At 35.7% G+C, this 21361-nt stretch overlaps 1 protein-coding gene across 1 annotated transcript in view; it reads right to left on the bottom strand.

The window, feature by feature from the left end:
* LOC306867498 (DNA-directed RNA polymerase, mitochondrial-like) overlaps positions 1–21361 on the bottom strand; it is a 47042-nt gene that overhangs the window by 8949 nt on the left and 16732 nt on the right. Inside the window, exons 9-15 of the mRNA XM_079413172.1 lie at positions 19283–20074; positions 17074–17196; positions 16811–16933; positions 14087–14266; positions 13073–13159; positions 11165–11278; positions 2326–2378 (exon numbers count right to left, since the gene is read on the bottom strand). Coding sequence (XP_079269298.1) covers positions 2326–2378; positions 11165–11278; positions 13073–13159; positions 14087–14266; positions 16811–16933; positions 17074–17196; positions 19283–20074 — 1472 coding nt within the window. The remainder of the gene's footprint in view (positions 1–2325; positions 2379–11164; positions 11279–13072; positions 13160–14086; positions 14267–16810; positions 16934–17073; positions 17197–19282; positions 20075–21361) is intronic.

Here is a 21361-nt window from a genome sequence, read left to right on the forward strand (position 1 = left end):
GATGTCACGACAGAGTTAGAAACGGTTTCATAGAAAGAGAACGATATACACCAAATGAGTCGCTGTATAAACTGAATACTTCAATGTTGCGGTGCGCTCAACACGAAAGACAACGCAAACGCAGTGACGTGAAATAAAACGTCCTCATGTATTAAAGAAGAGTGGCTTGATTAAGTGCTGGAGATAGCGGAGGATGGGCAAAGAACGGTAACAAAACTCTGAAACATGTACAGTCACACACAAGAGTATTGTACAAACTGTACTTCATAACGATGTTTAGACAGCTATAGAAGAATTCATATGTTCACGGTTTTTATATTTAAATTACAGATCTCAGCTTAAGTTTATTCTATTCTATTCTATTCTATTCTATTCTATTCTATTCTATTCTATTCTATCAGTTTAAATAGTTTGTTTTGATAATATATTATGTTAGGCCTATATTATAAACCTGATAAATAATTGACCTTGTTTTTGAGTCTTTGACTTTGAGTCTCTTGCTCATCAAGGCTGTATTCATTTTAAAAATACAGAAAAAAACTGTTTATTATTGCAAAATATTATTGCAATTTCTAATACTGGTTTCCTATTTTAATACCTATACTTTAAAATAGTATTTATTCCTGTGATCAAAGCTGAATTTTCAGCATCATTACTCCAGTCTTCAGTGTCCCATGATCCTTCAGAAATCATTCTAATATGATGATTTTTTTATCAGTGTTGAAACTGTTCTGCTGCTTAATATTATTTTGGAACCTGTATTACTTTTTTATTTGATTAATAAAAAATTTAAAAGAACAGCATTTATTAAAAAAATATTTTCTAACAATAGAAGTCTTTACTATCAATTTTATCCATTTAACACATCCTTGCTGAATGAAGTTCATTTAACTTTCTTTAAACTTTTTTCAAGTATCTTTTAAAGTATAAAGTATCTATCTAAAAAGAAAGAAACACATTTCTGACCCCAAACTTTTGAATAGTTTATATTGTAACACAAAATCTCTATTTTGACTAAACACTTCTTTTTAACTTTTATTTTTTAAAAATATCACAGGTCCCAAAAAATACAGTATATTATAAAATAAAAAAAATAAAATAAAAAAGCAGTACAACCGTTTCCAACATTGATTAAAAAAAAGCATATTAGAATGATTTCTAAAGGATCATGTGACTCTGAAAATACTACTTTGCTTCACAGGAATTAATTACATTTTAAAGTATATTAAAATAGAAAGTTTATTTTAAATTGCAATAATTTCACAATATTATTTTGTGAAATAATATTCAGTATTTTTTATCAAATAGATACAGCCTTGATGAGCACAAGAAACTTCTTTAAAAAACATTATTGATCCAAATTTTTGAACTGCAGTGTATTGTACAATAAAAATGTTTTCTCAGGTAATTTAGTTTCATCAAGGGTCAAATCAAATATAAATAGCACATTAAAGTTAAAAGTTACACACTTTTTTGTGTGCATGCTGTACATGTCTGGTATAAAGAATGCTTTTGCTCAGGTGCCCGAAATGTCCACCCAATAGAGAAAAGATTTGCTCAGCAAGAAAAAAAATTAGAGGGAACATTGCTCCCACGAGTCCTTAAATTTGATACAACTAAACTGAAGAGTTTTTAAGGCCTTAAACAGATTTAAATCTTAAATGGTATAAGAAATAATTTTTCAAATTGCCTTAAATAGATTTTTAAGAATTCTGCAGATACCTTGTAAATAGTCAAATAAAACTCTTTCCTTGATATTTGCTGATATTTGTGCATTGAAAATGTTTTTGATTGACATTTATGGTCTTTATTTTATTTGGGCTAGTTAAATTAATTTTCGGGCTACCAAAATCTGAAGAGTACCTGCCCGAAGGGCTACCAGGGATTTAGAAATTTTGCGAGCCCTGATACTGTACATAATGAACTAAACAAGAACAAAAATAGTATAGCAAAGACTTTCAAAGATATTTGTTTTCTGCAGCATTATGATGTTGGGATATAGCACCTATCACAATGCAATTTATAAAGCAAACAAAAGTTCAAAGCACAATGTTGTTAAGTCACAACACTATACAGTTCAGCTGCCAAACAACTAAATTAAGTCACAACACCGCTACATTAAGCCACAACGCAAAAGAAATGCTTTTGACCACTAGGAAACAGTGATTGTTAAGTGCTAAAACAAAAATTAAAACAAAATAAAAATATTTTTGTTATCTGAAATGAATCGTAAATATTATACAACGAACAAGAAGCCATGGAAATGTGGGGAAAGGTCAGAGGTCAACGTCAATACAGGGGTCATAGTAAGAGAGAGGTACTTACTCATTGGCATCATGACTTATATGGATGCTCAGGTTCTGCATGCTGCTCTTGAGCTGCGAAAAACAAGAGAAGACAAGAGTCTAAATGGGTGACGAAAGAAACTATGAAATGAAAATCAAACAGCTTCACAGCTCGTCACTGCTTTGAAACTCAAGTATTGCATTGTTTACAGAGGACACCATCATGTAAAAATTGGCTTTAAATGTGTAGCTGTTAAATGTTCCAAGTTTAAATATGATATTCGTTGACCTTTATCCAACTTACCACATTGACCTCTAATATAAACCAATGCATACGAATATTTCAATCAATCTCCTCATCTTTCTGCTCCAGACTGACCTTCAAGTTTCCTATTGATCCTCTTCAAAAACTGATAGAAATTTGAGCGAGTCTCTTAATCTAAGACTGACCAAATGTTCTCAGAAACCCCCACAAACCACTAATATTGACAATGCCATTAAAGAACAGGAGCTTAACCTTAGTAAAGGTTGGCGTCCATCACGCAGACGCTGAGGTCGGGCTATAACCCATGAGTGAGTGACTGCTCTCGGTATAGGAACTGTCAGCATCAGGGGTGCTTCCATCACATTACTTCTCTGATTAGTCTCTACAGTGCCCCAGGAACCCATCCCGATGCGGCTCAATTCAACGGAGAAGTGCAGGATGACAGGGAATGAAGTTTCAGAAAGTGACGGATGGACATAAACAAAAGGAAAATGTATAGAAAGTGCTGACGGGGACAGTGAGGTAAAAGGTTTTGCTGGTAATTGGTGTGCAGGTTCACTGGGACATGAAGGGGGCAAAAGTGGGGAAAAAATGAAGTGAAATGTGTCCATCTTGGATTTCTGATTTGGTGGAATGGGGTACGTCACGTGTCAAAGTCCACTCCTTAATGGCCACTGTCCTGCAGAGTGTAGCTCCAACCAGCTCCAAAACACCTGCCTGGAAGTTTGTAGTAATCCTGAAGACATTGATTAACTGGTTCAGGTGTGTTTAATTAGGCCTGGAGCTAAACTCTGCAGGACAGTGACCTTCCAGGATGTTTGACTCTCATGGTGTACGGAAAAAACGAGACAAGTGGCCTTTCAGTTGCAATGATTTATGAGTCCATTAAGGCTCATTAACAGGAACAACAAAATCGAGGAGACATTGAGGGGCGTGATGGGGATCAGCCAGGCCTTCTGACATGTGAAGGGTCAATGTACATCTTCGAAAGCTCTTGGGGAAAAAAGGACTTGCAATATACTCCTGGTTCTGGTGGTGCAACTAAAACTCGTGATTAGGGAAGACAAGACAAAAGCAAGCCATGTTGTCAAGTTGGCACGATGCCCAGTGGAAAAGGGATTCCTATCTAAAGTACAATGACTCCTGGCTTGGACAGCTGCCTGTGCTTTTCCTGCTCTTGAAAGAAAGCACGTTGCAAAAGAGCAGCTGTATCTCTTTCACTTGTTCTCTAGTGTCTTTTTTTGCAGAATTTAACAAAAGACCTTACATCAAACTAAAATCCAAAATGAAGACTTTTACGCCATTTTATTGGGACTGAAAGTAGAGAGTATGACAGATTATGATGAAGAAAGCAGAGGAATGGGATCGAGACAAGTTACGGTTGGGATTTGACCTGTTTCCTGCATGAGCATCCAATATTGTATGCCAAAAGGGCAGTATATCTAGGGTTCAAGGATTTCAGCTATCCACAAACCTGCCACCTCTTTTATTAAACGCATCCATCTGAGCCTCACAGTAAGACTCTCTAATCTTTCAGCATCCCCAAGAGAGAAGCTTTATACCACCGGTGACCTCTTGCTTGACTTAAGTCCTCTGGGAATACTCTTGAAATATCCACTGTATTCATCAACGCTTCTACAAAAACACCTATTTTGCTGAAGGATCAATTAAAATGGATGAGTCATGCCCTGCCGCCATGCACAGCCCTGATCTTTCTGATATAAAAAAAAAAAATCTTGTGGTGCACATGTTAAAGCACCTCGTTTTTGATATGACTTTCAGACCAGGTGAAACTTCTGCTTTAGCCAATTAGCAGAATGTAGAAGTAAAAAAAGTAGCGTTTGGGTCATAAGAGTTGCAGTGGGGCTTGACATCCTTTTGGGATCAGACTGTAGACAAGGAACACCACAAGAGCCCCAGGGGAAATCACATTTCCCCTTTTTCCAAGGACACCGCAAGTGTTTGGCCATTAAAGCAAAGGCGACAAATGATTCCCCACGGCTTTCATCCCTGCTGGTTGACTGTTTTTCCTCAACTTGACGTATAGCCTGTGAAAGAAACATTTCAGCCTCCAAAAGTGACCCCTAAACCGATTAACACAAAACAATCACATTAGCAAGCTTTACTACTGCATGTCCCAAGTCTGGTTCCCTCCCAAGTGTAATTTCCTTTCCCCTATCAACAGACACAGTGCTGCACAGTGACTGAATAAATACTGCCGATTTCACCCTGGCTTATTTGTTTACTTTGTTACGACGGCATTACACTCCCATTTCCCTGGCATCTAATTAATTCGCCATTTCCCATGTAAAGAAAGATCAAGGGTGGGTTGCAAGAGATTGAATCACAGAGAGGTGACCTCAGATGAAGTGTCTCATTGATGCAGCATGAGAAAACGTTTCCTTGATTACATTTGAAGTAGGGGGTTGAGTACTGATTTGTATTTTGTTCTGAGTTAAGAGTCACACAACAGAAGAAAAACACCCAGATAGGTTACGTGGGAGAAGTTTTATATAACAATGTCAAATAGTTCCAATAGTTCCAAACACCTTTTTTTTTTTTTGGAAAACCAAGCAACTCTTGGAAACAACTCTTTGGCAAAACTTTACAATAAGGTTCATTAGTTAACATTAGTTAACAACATTAGTAAACATTAACTAAGATTAATAAATGCTGTAGAAGTATTTTTCAGTCTTAGTTCATGTTAATTTCTACGGAAGTTCTAAGCGGCCATGCATTATTATAATTTTTCTGTCTTGTTTTCTCGTGATCTCGACATAACGAAAGTTATTCTCTGTGTATTCGGCATGAGAAAATGCTATAGAAGCAGCATCATGGATGATCGCATTCGCTTTTACTTTGATCAGGCATTCACTCAAACTGAAATAGCTCTGTGTCTGTCAGTTATTGACGACTTACACATAAGTGTTCGACACATGAGAAGGAGGCTGTCGGGTCTGCAACTTTATCGTCGAAGACAATATAGCGACCCTGATTTTCTCACGATAGCTACAATTACGTCATGAGAAAACGGTTTTTACGTTGAGATCAACAACTTTCGTTATGTCGAGATCACGAGAAAATGAAGTCGTGATAAAGACAAAACAACTTTCCTTATGTCGAGATCACGAGAAAACAAGACTGAAAAATTATAATAATGCATGGCCGCTTAGAACTTCCGTAAATTTCACCATTTATTAAATGCATTATTAAAATCACAAGTTGTGTTTGTTAACATTAGTTAATGCACTGTGAACTAACATGAATAAACAATGAACAAATGTATTTTCATTAACTAACATTAATAAATAGCGGAATAAACGCATTGTTCATTGTTTGTTCATGTTAGTTAATACATTAACTAATGTTAACAAATGACACCTTATTGTAAAGTGTTACCAACTCTTTTTAATGGTGAATTTTAAAGTCAACTTAAAACAGCTTTCACAGCCTATTTTACTGGGTTGTGGCAGGATATTCAGTGGAAAGAAAACTATCTTTAATTAAAGCCTTCGGGAATTGACTAACTGGTTAAAAAGTGTGTGTAATATACTTGTGTAACATACTAATAATCTGCAGTAAAGATAAAGAACCAAAACACAACCTGTTGGTTGTAATGTAATCGTTCACCCAAAAATTTGAATTTGTCATTTACACATTTGCTCACCCTCGTGTCATTACAAGCATGTACAAAATTCTTTCTTCTCCAAAACAAAGATGTTTAAAGAATTTAAATGAAGATAAAAATTACATTACAATGCATTTTTTATATTGGACCACAGACCACCAGAAGAAGCTATTCTGCCACCTACTGTACTAGAGTGCACCTACTGATTTTACAAGGATTTCACGGTTAAAAGGATAGCCCACCCAAAAATGAAAATTTAGTCATCATTTACCTAACCTTCATGTTGTTCGAAACCTGTATGAGTTTCTTTCTTAGGTTGAACATAAAGATATTTTGAAGAATGCAGGTATTCAAACAGTTGATATCCCCCACTGACTTCCTTAGTATTTCTCTTACTATTATGGAAGTCAATAGGGACCAACAACAGTTTGGTTATTCAAAATTCTTCAACATATCTTCTTTTGTGTTCAACATAAGAAATAAACTTATACAGGTTTGGAACAAGTTATGATTAATCAAGCTATACTCGCATTGACTTAAACCATTATTCACATCCAAACCATTATTCAGTTATTTCATTTTGTGTTCCACGGAAGAACATAAGCCATACATAACTCAAGGGTGAGTAAAAGATAGACCAGTGATGAATATTAAGTAAAAAAGGATTGGTTTTTATTTGATGGTGACTTTGGGGCTCCTGTTCAGAAGGAATAAATAGCCACGATGTTTGATTTCATGTTAATGAAGAAGATCAAGCCTGCAATAGGTCTGCGTGGAGCTTAATGCTCCTCACGTATCAGGTTCTCAGACCTTGTCAAACAGTTGAGCCTCAATCACAGAAAAAAATCCTCATTAGCAAACTGAACTGTGTGCGGAAGACCCAGATACCTTGAAACCATGAAGCTGACGATCTGCCAAGCCTGGCAGACTACTACGGGTTCCCCTCAGACACAAATAACCCAATATGCTAATGAAACGAAAACTATAATAAAAGAGATAACTCATCCTTTACACAACACTATTAAGGGTCATTAAGATCCATCATGGAGGTTCATCTAAGTAGGGGATGGTATGGCGAACAGGTGGAGGTAGAGCTGGGGCTCGGAGGTGATTAATGGTCTTGATGGTGCTACATTAATCTGGTCAGTGTGACATTTACAGGGGAATTGCAAACCCCTGGTGTGACCACCTAACGTGTCTCCACAGCTAGGTGAAATAAATATAGACTCACTTTAATGCTCTAAATGGTGTTGTACATGTCAACCTTTGACCTTGACCTATCAACCGTCTTTTAAGAGTTAAAGGGTGCGCCATTCATGAAGAATGTGTGTAGTAATGGACCTAGTGGCCTACGTAATACATCACAACATGGACCACCTTCAAATGCTGGCATGATACAGCCATGCCTTCATTAAAGTAAAATATGGAAGAAAGATATGCAGGTCTTTGAAGAAAGGGCCGATGCTTTCATGATAAATTTAGCAAGTGAATCATAATTTGAATATTATCGTAATTAAGCTGAACACATAAGCACTGAATACATTAATTATATTGTCATCAAACAGTCAGCATTCACATGAGTCGGATTTTAACTGCTGAATACCGTAAATGGCCTTCACACCTCCTGCTCAGTAAAAGAAAAGGGCTTAAATGGTGAAGAATTTATGAGGCGCTAATGACGACCTTCATTAGAAATTCCATAAAAGTCCAATAAAATGTGATGACCTACATTCGTGGAAGTGGGTCATGATATTTAGGATCAGACCGTACAGTCTGCAGTAGAGATTCAGTCAAATTTCAGGAAAATGTTTACTGAAAATTCTAATGGAAACAGTTTTAACAGTTAAAAAAAACCCCATTATTATTTAAAATATTATTAACATTATTATTATTCCAATTTACACTGACATACACTGTAGGCTTCAACAAATCATATTTTTAAAATAATTGTTTTATTAAAAAAAATAAATAAAATAAAATATTCGGTCATACTTTATTTTAAGGTCCAATTCTTTTGCCTCAATAAACTCTTAATTTGCTGCTTTAGAGTACCCCAGAACGTAATCAACGTAGTTTCCTCTCCAAAATGGCGGAAGACAGTAACTCGGGAGATGAATTGTTGAATAAATTGTTCTTGTTTTCTTTGCGCACAAAAAGTATTCTCGTAGCTTCTTAAAATTACGGTTGAACCACTGATGTCACATAGACTATTTTAACGATGTCCTTACTACCTTTCAGGACCTGGGAACATTGCAGTTGCATTGCTGTCTATGGAGGGTCAGAGGGCTCTCAGATTTCATCAAAAAATTCTTGATTTGTGACCCGAAGACGAACGAAGGTCTTACGGGTTTGGAACGACATGAAAGTGAGTAATTATTGACAGAATTTTCATTTTTGGGTGAACTAACCCTTTAATAGTTAGTAAGGTAGTTGTAATATTTAGGTGTTTGATAGGATTAGGGATGTAGAATATGGTCATGTACAATATGTGCTTTATAAGTGCTAATAAACAGCCAATATGTTAATAGGTATGCTAATAAGCAACTAGTTAATAGAATGAGAATTACTAAAATGCTACCAAATATTCAATAGAACAATTATTTAAAATTGCACTGTGTAATTCTAACAAAATTAATATTAACAACAATAATAATACAAAAAAAAAGACGAAAAAAAGCTATGATATTTGCTTTAGGTGCTGGACTTACATCTTAAAGCATTTAGAAAAGCAAGAGCCAACAAATGGCACCTTTACAACAGCAGAACCCCACTGAGGACAACACAGGCCATTAGGGTGCTATTACACATTATTTCCACGGCCTAGATACGTGGACCAGAGGAATGAAAGCGAAAAGGCCAGGCACGTGACATTACACATATTCCCGGGAGTGAAGGAGGAATCAATGGGTTCAGTTCTCCAAAACTGTACAGGAATGAAGTAGAAAACAGGCACAACCTTGTCATTCAGGTCCAAATGACATCAGCTGTGCCCCGTTGTAAAGTCATGACTTCCAAAGGCAGGGAAATACTAACCAGTGTTTGCATATTCATTTAAACACTGCGGAAAAAAATGTCAGCACATTAGGTATGATATGAACATGAGCGTTACGTCAACTACGAGCGCTTTTGGTCCTGTGCATTTTTAACGAATAAAGTTACAAAATTAATTTACAAAAAAGTGCCCAAAATTGAAGAAACACTCTTTTATGATTATTATAATTTTTATTTATGCAAAACTGCTTGTACCTGACCCTTTAGTATGATAAATTACATTTTAAAATATTTCAACAAAATGCAACTTAGCTTAAACTTCAGGTGTCAAAAAAAAAAAAAAAAAAAAAAAATGCTGTTTAAGAACTAAACGTAGTATTAGGCATTAAGCCACACCCAGCAACAGCAGCAAATGCTCAGCAGCCGCGACACAGACGGGTTGCCAGATGCTCTCTGCTGGATCTCGGCACGCACTACAGGCCACCGCTGTGCCACCTCAGCTCTGTTGCTGATGCTATCTGACAGCAGCTCAAGCCGTCTGCATGCAAAACCTCTGCCGCGTTACTTCATTGTTTCACTCCCAGCTGCACAAGACCTTTTTGACAAGCAATGCTACGGAGATCTAGGCCGTGATGGAGAGTGAGAAAGAGCGTGCCTGCTGGGCGGAGAGAGAGGTCGGACTCCCTGCTGAATTCTGCTGAGGAACTACAATGAAAGACCTCAAGGATGACGAAATGAAAGACTTATTGTGTCTCTCACAAAAGGGAAAATGTCGAATCAATCTAGTACCTGTTCAAGTACAAATTGGCAACTTGCTAATACCAAAATGAGTGAACGGCCTCAAGGTGTGGTCACATTAGCAATATTTTGCAGGCAAAAATGTTAATTTTCTACTATCAATAGTGTAGATATGTATAAAGCACAGCTCACACATGGCAAATTTGCATGGTCAGCTTAAGCTAGTTGTGAAATCTTTCATCCCTAAGCATAATTTGCAATTGAGTGGATTTGTATTTTGTTGGTGAAAATTTGCAACAAAATGGCAAACAGTGAGTCACTTTCACTTTTTTTCACAATTTCATTTGATAACTATTGTTAAGAAACTCAAAGATCTTCATTACAACCTGGCAAAATAAAGTTTGGTTGAAGAATGTGAAGAACTTATGACAGGAATACAAACTGCTATTGTACAGTAGATTTGCAGCACTTTGTTTGGCAAAAATTAAAAGGAAATACTATTTTGATTTTTTGTTTTAAGTCGTGACGTATTGTCAAGTATGGTGACCCATACTCGAAATTGGTGCTCTGCGTTTAACCCATCCAAGTGCACACACACAGCAGTGAGTAGTGAACAAATGCACACACACACACACACACACACACACACACACACACACACACACACACCCGGAGCAGTGGGCAGCCATTTATGCTGCGGCGCCCGGGGAGCAGTTGGGGGTTCGGTGCCTTGCTCAAGGGCACCTCAGTCGTGGTATTGAGATTGGAGAGGGGGGACATTCACTCCCCCCACCTACAATCCCTGCCGGCCGGAGACTCGAACCCGCAACCTTTCGATTACAAGTCCAATTCTCTAACCATTAGGCCACGACTTCCCCCCTTTTTTTATCCATTAATTTGATAATACATTTATATTAAATCTTAAAACCCACAATTCAGAAAAATTAAAACATAGAACACAGAATTTCTGAAAGAATAAAATACGTTTGGGCACTATTATTGTTAAAATTGAAATAAATTATTAGATTTGAATTTTTTTAAATTAAAATGATTAGACATACTATTTAATTATTCAAATTTAATTAAACTATTAAAACGGAATCTCGAAAAATTCAAATAGAAAACATGGAATTTTGGGAAAAAACAAAACAAAACAGGCCCTAATTACGTCATTTAATCACGGAGGCTCATAAGGGGTCAGAGGTCCAACTGTGGGCCAAAATAGTTAAGTTAGCAAGTCAATTTTAAAACCCTTACCGTTTGGTTCTTTATTCGGTGGTAGGGCTGAATGATAGGAAGTCCCAGTGGCGTGACCCATTCCACTGTTCTTCCAGACTTAGCTATTAGCCTAGCGCTCTCCGTCAGCCATTCCTGAGAGAACAAAAAAAGTCAGAAGCGTCAACCAATTGATCCAACTCAGTCTGTATACATTAAGAATTTAGAACCAAACCAAGTAGACAACCTGAAACCAAAACCCCTACCCATAATGCTTTGTCTTCTCCTGAAAAAAAAAAACGCAATAAAGTATTTGCGATAAAGCAGCCTCCGGCTATGCTAGCTGGAAAAATCCAGACGCACAGGTGGGAAGTTGTTGCTGAGATGAAGCGTTTAAAAAACCTGTTGATCTGCAGCAACGGTGCTGGCTGCCACATTCGCAACGTCCCCAGTGCTCTCCTTGAAACGCTTTGTGTGAGATCATCTGGAAGCGGGCCGGGCCTGAAGTGGCTCCATTCATCAGAGCGTTCACCAACAGCCGGGGCCCACATCGCCCCCCAATTTTCCGTTCCTGTATCACCTTCTGCCGGTAACGGGAATGATCAACTACCTGGGCTCAACTGCCACCGCTCTGACCTATTTAGGAAGCTGCTTGTGTCTGTAGGCAAAGTGGGGGATATTTCACATTCGCTCTGCCTGTCTGCTCGTCTCCCCAGGGGGTGCAACAGGAGACAGTGAGCGGCTGGTCCTTGATCTACTGCACCAGGGACGTTCATTCCTTTTCTGTTTCCTGCAGCTGTAATTCATGAGGTGCAGCCAGTTGCATCATGGGAGAACTATATCTGGCTATTCACAAAAATAATCTTTTCATTAACAAAAAAAGCAACAAGGGTTGGGTTTTGTTTAAAAACCATTGATAAATACCACTGTGGGTCATTAGGATTCTTTTGAAAGAAGTCTCTTATATGCTCACCAAAGCTGGATTTATTTGATTAAAATATGGTAAGAATTAGAAATATTGTGAAATATTATTACAATTTAACATACGTTTTTATTGTAATATATTTTCAAATGTATTTTATTCCTCTGATGCAAAGCTGTATTTTCAGCATCATTACTCCAGTCTTCAGTGTCACATGATCCTTCAGAAATCATTCTAATATGCCGATTCGCTGCTCAAGAAACAGTTGTGCTGCTTAATAATTTTGTGCATATTCGATATGCGATTTCAAGATACTTTGACGAACAGCAAGTTTAAAAGAACAGCATTCATTTATAATAGAAATCTAATTATGAAAGTTTTACTGCCACATTTGACATTTGATAACACTAGACAGCCATGAAAAATACATGGCCTCTATTTAAATTTTATAATTCAATACACAAACTTTAGTAATGATAAAAACAAAGCTAAAATTTAACTTCTACTGTATTTGTGCTCTTGTGGGCATTTAGTTTGTAGTTTAATTTTGTTCCTGTTTCCGGGCATACCTTTTTTAGTAGTCATACTATCCCTGTTTTTTTGCTTCCTGGTTTTTAAGTTTCTTGTATTTTTTTAAGATTACTTTAATAAAATACTGCCATTGGATTCTGCTAATTTTTATCTCTAAGTTGACCATTCGTTACAAAACTAAAACCAACAGCCATATTATAATAACAACAAAACAAAACAGAAAAGACAATTTCTGTGAAATAAAAGAAAGGTCCACTGTCTATTGTATGAAGCACAGTTTACACAAAAGTCGCTTTCAAACCAAGCAGCTTTTTGTTGGTCAACAAAACAAATACACATATTGCAAAATCTGCAAGGGGAAATCTTTCACCTTCACACGAAATTCCAAATCAGCTGAATTCCACCTGCGAAAATTCGCTGAACAATGGTAAATGTGACTACACAAGGTAAAAATATAATAGTCCCGAAAGTGTATAAGGGAATGTGATAGTATATACCTGAATTTCTCTCGTCCCTGTGAACATTTCCTTCAAGCTGCTGAACACCTGCTTCACCAGGTAATGTGAAGCATCCCATATGTAGTCCTGTGGATTGAAAATAGCACATTAGGGGCTTTTGCACCACATTCTAAGAACCCAGTTCTAGGTACAAGCCAGCAGGGTCGTTCCTAGAGAACCAATTTCTCCCTTGGGCTGTTTTCCTGGTTGCATTTGCACCGGCAGCAGGAACTCTGAAGCAGCTGACAGCGACGTCTTTATTCGTAGCATTTACAAACATCAACAACCGTAATATATATATATTTTCACCATAGAAGAACCTTTTTTGGTTCCCTAAACAAATTTTCAGCAAACCGTTCTTAAAAGAACCATTTTTGTCTTAGTTTGAAGAAAATTTAAAAAATCTAAAGAACCTTGTGGAATGGAAAAAGTTAATGGTTTAAAATGGAACCAAAAAAGGCCTCAAGGAAAAGACCTCAAAACATGTTTAAGTTCAACAATCAAAAGTTTTGCTTTAGCAAGCAGAATGTGGAGATGAGATCCCTTGGCTCTATTCTTCATTCTCCACAGCTTAGGAGAGATGAGAAGAGCGTCACCTGTTTCTATGGCTGCCCACAGAGGGCCGCACTTGGGGAAATCAAGCCTGACGCAAACGGGGGGAAAATAAATCTTTAGTTCACGTCATCTGCAATGTAAAGCAAGATTACCAAGCTTATCTTCACCTTTAAGTCGAGAAGAAGAAATAACAGATAACAGACGACTTTGTATGGCTAAAGAACTTGAGATGTGGCTGCAAGAACCAGATTGAGGAGTTTTTCCATCAAAAAAGTGTCTATAATCAATCAGGGAGAGTTTCTGCTGTAGGTTCTGGCTGGAAAATATGGATCCGACCACATCCATCCAAACGTCATGCAGGACAAGGTATGTGTCACACGGAAACTCTTGAGTCATTTTTCATCCCATAGTTTGTTACTCCATCTATGATAATTTTTAGCAAAGTGCAACAAGCCTAACCTTAGGGAAATCATCGATTTCCTTCAGTCGCTTTTCGATTTGCAGACGGCCCCCATAACGCGTGACGCCATAGACCACAGTCATCACCGTCTGCTTCACCACCTTCCTGCTGATGAAGCCCTCCAGCACCTGCGCGATCTTCAAACCCTTCTCTGCATCCCGAACCCTGAACTCTTCCACCTATGAGACACAGGACAGCGCAGCTTTCTGAGACTCCATAAATCAATATACTTATTAGTCACGGTTATGTTAGAGATTGGTCACAACTGACAATTTGTTGAACTCGTCCAACAACCGACTAATCATGCAGTTTGACTAGTGTTATTTATTTTATTTCCAGACTCGAGGTCCATTAGCAAAAGACAGACAATACAAACCAAAAAAGTACACATTAAAAAAGACAGTTATGCCAATACTTCCTCATAGAAGACTGATATCGCACTTCAGTAAGCCTAGGATTTGTCAACAACATTATAATATTATGTGAATTGTCCAGCCGACAAATAAATTTATACATCAAATTTCTCATTAAAGCAGGGAATGATTGTACTCTTGCCTTACAGAATAAATCACTTGCACTGCACCATCTTGGTTTTTCAGCAGGATCCTCATACAGTCATTGAACGCAACCTGAAGCTTACATAGGCTCTCTTTCTTAAACTTAACCCACAAAGGAGCAGTATAAAAAGAATTGCAATATGCTCTAAAAAGGTTTATCTTTACCGGATCTGAACACATATACAATTCTCTCATCAACATATTTGCTTGAGCATATAATTTATGACGTTGCCTATACATATCATCATCACTCATTTCATTATTAATGATATGACCTAAATATTTTGCAGTAGTACATACATTCAACACTTGCCCTGATAAATAAAAATCTGGGAAATTCAAATCTCTATGTTCTTTGGTTCTACATATCATGGCAACACTCTTTTTTGTATTGTATTGCACATCATATCTAATCCCATAATCAGAACTTATAAGCAACTGCTGAAAACCAGCACTACTTGGGGGGAAAACAACCAGATCATCAGCATACAAATAGTGATTGACTGTGATATCACCAAGCATACATCCAGTCCTACATTATATTCTTATATGTATTTTTTTATATTTTTAATCATTTTAACAAATAAGTATCTGTAACTTATTTTAAAGACTCCTGAGGGGGAATTCAGAAATAAAAATAACAATAACAGAAATATCCCAATTGTCCCTCACTTAAACTATAAATAATTTAATCTGCATGGAGGGAGGAGCAGGTTCATTAATCACACATGAGATGTGAAAGGTGTTGACTGTCTTACTGGGGCTCTTGAGAGCTTACCTTATGAAATAGAAGGTCTGATGTCAACTACTTAGGAACAATGAGGCTGTTTAGGCCAAACTCTGACTCAGCAGAGCTCATTGAGATGTCTGCTATGTCCCTTTCAGCTAAGGTTAGTACAACCTGATGTTTCTGGCAAGAACGGTACAACACTGTATTTAGAGAGTACACTGTGTTCCCAAAATATAGCCAAATCGATAGGTAGGTCAATATATCTCAGATAGTGTTCTCTAAGAAATACGCAGTCTTCCCAGAACTGAAATCTGGAGCTTTAACCCATAACTTGTGGAGCTGTAACAATTTAAGATGAATATAAAGCTTTGATGGAAAATAAAAAAGGATGTAAAAAGCCTCAGACAAAGTCGGCTTGAAAAAATAAATATAAATTAAAATTAATAAAAATGAAAATAGTAAAGGCTGCTTGTGGATGTAGAGCATTGAGTCCAAAACAGGAAAGATTTTGATTTAATTTATCATTACTTAAAAATAAGATTTGTTTTTTTAATTTCCTGTAGACAGCATGACATGCAAGTTTGTGTGCATGTTATAATATTTTTTATTTTATTTTTTACTTTTAAGTTATTAAATTAAAATATGAATAAAAACTAATTTGAATAATATATAAATATTATATTGAAATATTATTACAAGTTTATTTGTTAGACTATTATAAATCTTATTACCCATAAACAAATTATGAGCACTATAATTATAAAAAGTTCAAAAAAAAAATTATTATAGATAATATAATAAATATGTAACAGTATTATATTTTATATATAAGAAACATAATAAATAACTATATTATAAACATTGTAAACAAACAATACATTTAAATAATTTTGTTTTACATATATTATAATTAAATTATAATACATTTAAATAAGATAGCAAACAAAAAACAATAATATATTTTTATATAGCTATTATTATTTAAATACTTATATATTTTTCAATTAAATACAAAATGTGTTATAACGTTTTAATAGCTAATACATGTATTATTTTTTTAATTATATTTTAAATGCCATAATTATATAACACTTAATTAACCACATTGTACACTATAATATTATATTTAAATCAAAACATTTATAAATTAAATTATTATTTTTATATTATCAAATAAATTAAATTAAATAAATATTATTGTAATAACATTTAATAGAAACAGCAATAATACTAATAATAATAATAAACTTATGAACATAACGAAAATGCTAAATGATATTAATCAGTATAATATGGGTTAAATAAAACACATTTCTGAACCTCTGAACCATACTGATGGAACTGTGGAGTAACTTAGGACAGGAAAAGATTGGGAAACGCTGCTCTGGAGGGCAGTAAGACGCGCTGCCGCCCTCTGGTACCGCAGCGTGACTGACCTGCTGAGCTACACCGCTGTACACATCCTGAGGCAGTTCACAGGGCATGAGGTTCACCGAAGTAGCACCAATCACATCCCGCCCGAGGGCAGCATAGTGCTGGAGGCCGTTGCACGAACCATCCTACGAGAGAGAGATAGAGAGAACACATATTTATCAGTTTAAAGCCACTTTAAAGTCTACAATTTACGTCTGTTTTAAACCGCAATTACGTGTAATACTGTCTATATAGCAAGTGCTGGCAGTTCTTAAAGATTCAGTACCTGATGAACAGGGAAATAAGAGATGAATTTGGTGTGGTCGGGGGAGCGTGAGGCATTTGCCATCTCCATACAGCAAGCCAGTGCCTGCCACGGCTCATCTGCATTCATCCACCATTTGCGACCCTGCAAAATAGAGCTGTGACTCTTTGGGGAATGAGGAATGTGACAATCATTTCAATAAAACACTAAAATATGGCTCAGTCTTAGCTCATAGCCTGCAGTGTGATGCGTTTGGATCTGAATGTACTGAATACATAGAAGGTCTACATGAAGAGTAAACCGAGGTCTGCAATAATAAAACCTGAACACGGTCTGAAAATATATACAATTGTGTGGGCAAATTTTAAGAGCAAACCTGAAGATAAACATTAAAGGACTGAAACAAATCCTGTACTATAAATATAATTTTTAATAGCATATGATGATTGTATTATAATAATATATCTAATGTTGAGTGATATTATAATATACATCTATTCTTTACTGTATATTTTCTGTAACTTATACTATATATATATATGATTCGCTACAATATATAATAAGTGTATAAACTGTATACTGTAGGGTTATGACCCAAAAATGAATCTCAGGTCTGTTTTTATGCCACGGAAAGCTGGAAAATAATGCTAAATGCAAATTAAATGTAATCAAGCATAAAAATGTGCATAGTCAGGAAATTAAATAAGCTTCTTACCACAATAGTTTGTGGTAATATTAATAAACTAAAAGTTGATTTGTTAAATTATTTTCTTTTGTACTATAAGCATTTTGGTGCTATGATAATTTTATTTAATAATTCAACTTAGAGCTATTACTATTATTGTTGTTAATAGCAGTAAATTGAATTGAACATTATTATTACTATTACTAATATTAATAATAATAACTGTTGTTGCCATTAAAGAAAATGTATTATTGTTTTATATTTAAATATTATTTGTTTGTATTTTGTTTGAGTTTAATCTGTTAATTATGAAAGAAAATTGTAAACGTCATAAAGGGCATGGTAATGAATTGGACTGGAGTGGAGTGGGTTAGACAATTTTTTGACCATTTCATATGTTCTTGTTTGTAGAAAATCCCTTTTTTAACGAATTTTGTATCTTAATTTTAATACATACTTTTTGTTGATCAATTATCAAAATCAAATAAACAAGAAGAAAGCAAAATCATATTGTGGATTGAACTGCGTAACAAGACCAAATCCAGTACCATGTTTCCACGGCCTAAAGAAAAGGTCAATAATAATAATAATAATAATAAAATATTAAATACAAATGGTAATATTTAAATTATTATTATCAATAATACTAGGAATAATAACAACAACAATAGTTATTATTAATATCAATAAATGTAATATTTTTTATTATTGTTAACATTATAACCACCTTCAATAAAATATTAAAATTAAAAATTCAGATCATATCAAAACTACTAGTTAGAATTATTAGTATTTTAATTATTCCAATAATAATAATAACGGCAATAATATAATAATTATTATTTATTATATATATAATAAAAATATATTATAATAATAAAAGTTGTTGTTTTGCTGTTGTTATTATTATTATTATGGCTTAATACTCTGGTCAGAAAGTTAGCTAATACTAATAATAACAATAATGTTATGAATCCATTAATCAATGATAATATTAATTACTATGATTTTATTTTATACTTTCATTTAATAAAATTTTATATACATTACAACTAGTGCCGTCAAATGATTAATCGCATCCAAAATAAATGTGTTTGTTTACATAATATATGTATACTGTGTATATTTATTATGCATATATAAATACAAACAAATGCATGTATATATTTAAGAAAAATGTTATGCTTGTATATTAAATACATATAATATAAAATATAAAGTATGAACTATTATTATTATTATTATCATCATTACTATTACTAATAATACTATTACTAATATTACATGTATAAACGTAAATATTTTCTAAATATATACTGTATGTATTTATATATACATAATAAATATACACAGTACACATGCATATATAATGTAAACAAAAACAGCAATTATTTGTGATTAATCGTTTGACAGCACTAATTACAACATATTTAAATAATTATAACTACTAGTATTCTTTCTTTCTTTCATTCATCATCCCTCCTTGCAAACTCAACCAATGAAAGCTCGTTATAGACATTATACATATATAATGTAAATGCTTACGTCAAGAGGATGGTCTGCTGAGTCTAGGATGTCCTCCATGATACTCTCGGCATACTCCAGTCGTCCAGCTAGTGAGCTACGCTTCTTCAACCCTGTGAGGTTCACCAGGTGGATCTTCAACCAGTCGAAGCCTTTGGGCCCGAGAGGTCGTCCCTCGGCAAATAGCAGCAATCCCCTGGTCACGTCACTACCAAGGTGGTTAAAATAAGGCGGCCGGGGGTACGTACGCCCTCGGAAGTCCATATTGTGTGGAAACCAAAAGATCTCATCCCTCATGTGGTTGGCGATGGACAGCTTATACAGTGCGTCCATTCGGAGGCTGTGCATCTCCGCCACCTTCTTCTTGGCTTTGACACCCTCCCGTTTCATGTAGGCCTTCTCGGCCTGAGTGTAGGACGGGTCGTGAGGGTTGAAGCGAGGAACCTCGGGCGCTTCGGACAGCGGTGGAGGGATGCAGAGCTTGTCGTTGCCTTTGTTGTTGAAGATGGAGATGATGATGTCCAACAGGGGCTTGTTGATCTTCCAGGGGCAGTTGCCCACCTGATTGAGGGAGTCCAGCACGGCATGGAGATCCTCATCTCGGCTCTTCTCCAGGAGAAGTTGGTGTTGGATGGCTCCATCGGTGGACCGCATCAGTTTGGTTGGCGTCAACAAGTAAGCGCCGCTCTTCGGGGACGTCCAGGGAACAGGCGGACACAGCATGGGCATGATGTAGGAGTCAAATGTAAGTTTCGTTTCCATCGCAACCCTCTGGATTTGTGTTACTATAGGATGCGGTTTGATGAAGCCAATCTGAGGTGGATGCCAAAGAAGAGAGTGAATGAATATTGAGACTTCCCTTAAAGGCATGTCACAAAAAGGACGTTTAACATGGACAATTAAATGCTTAAATGCCGTGACAGATCTACATTAATAAAAGGCCTGAAACCCACCTCAAATAAACCAGAGATGATTTATGTGTGCTGCTGGTAAAGTGTTTATGGTACACAACAGATGTAACTGTCTTTGATAGACGGATAAATAACTTCTATTCAAAGAGATAGAGAAAGCACATGTACCCACACAACTGGCTACAAAATAGTCCCAGAAACACGATGGATGTGAATGATGAATCATGAAATTCAACTTCAAAATATGAATTTGACGTGATCTGTTTGCATGTTCTTGTAAAAACAAGCAGGGATGGGTATTAATTAAGACTTCGCAATTTGATTCGGAATCTTTGGGGTAATTACAATGATTCAGTATTCAGGGCTGTGTTTCAGACTGATTTGAAGCGGTTACTCATCTTTTTGAAGTATTCATTAAAATAGTTGGTTCATAAGATTCAGTCATGAATCAGACTACAATGTTCGTGCTGTATCATGTGGATTCACTAAAATAATAGACAAATAACTAGAGTTATTTGCTTGTAAATCGAACCACACAGGTCGTGCTGTATGTTTTTGAATCATTAAAAAGAATCAGTTCAAAAGAGTCATTTGTTTCACAAATCAGACAAACCTATTCATGTATGTTGTGGATTTACTAAAAAGAAACGGTTTATTAAAGTAATTTGTTTGCAAATCGAACTCCACTGGTTGAGCTATATGTTTTTGAATCATTAAAAAAAAAAATCACAAAGAATTCACAAAAGTAATTTGTTTCATGACTCGGACTAAAGTACTCATGCTGTATATTTTGGATTCCTAAAAAGATCTAGTTCATAAGAGTCATTTGTTCGTGAATCAAGCTAAACTTGTTGCACTGTATTTTGGATTCATTAAGAAGGAAACATCTTAACATCATAAGAGTCATCTGCTCATGACACACTGGTGGCTCTGTATGTTTTTTGACTCACAAAAAGAACAGGCTTATAAGAGTTATTTCTTCATAAAATATGTCAAAACAAGACAGAAAACTGTATTTGTCAAGCCATTTCACTAGCCTAAACCTCAAAAAGATGGAAATTTTGCTACAAGGTGGCATTTTAAATGTCTCGAAAAAGGAATGTGAATCCACCTGACAGCATTCATGCCACATGAATAATCCACAGACACGCTAAACCAAAAGCTCTTCCCTGCTGCATGGGCCATCTGC

Source organism: Barbus barbus (assembly GCF_936440315.1).
Source record: "Barbus barbus genome assembly, chromosome: 49".
NCBI classification, from domain to species: Eukaryota; Metazoa; Chordata; class Actinopteri; order Cypriniformes; family Cyprinidae; genus Barbus; species Barbus barbus.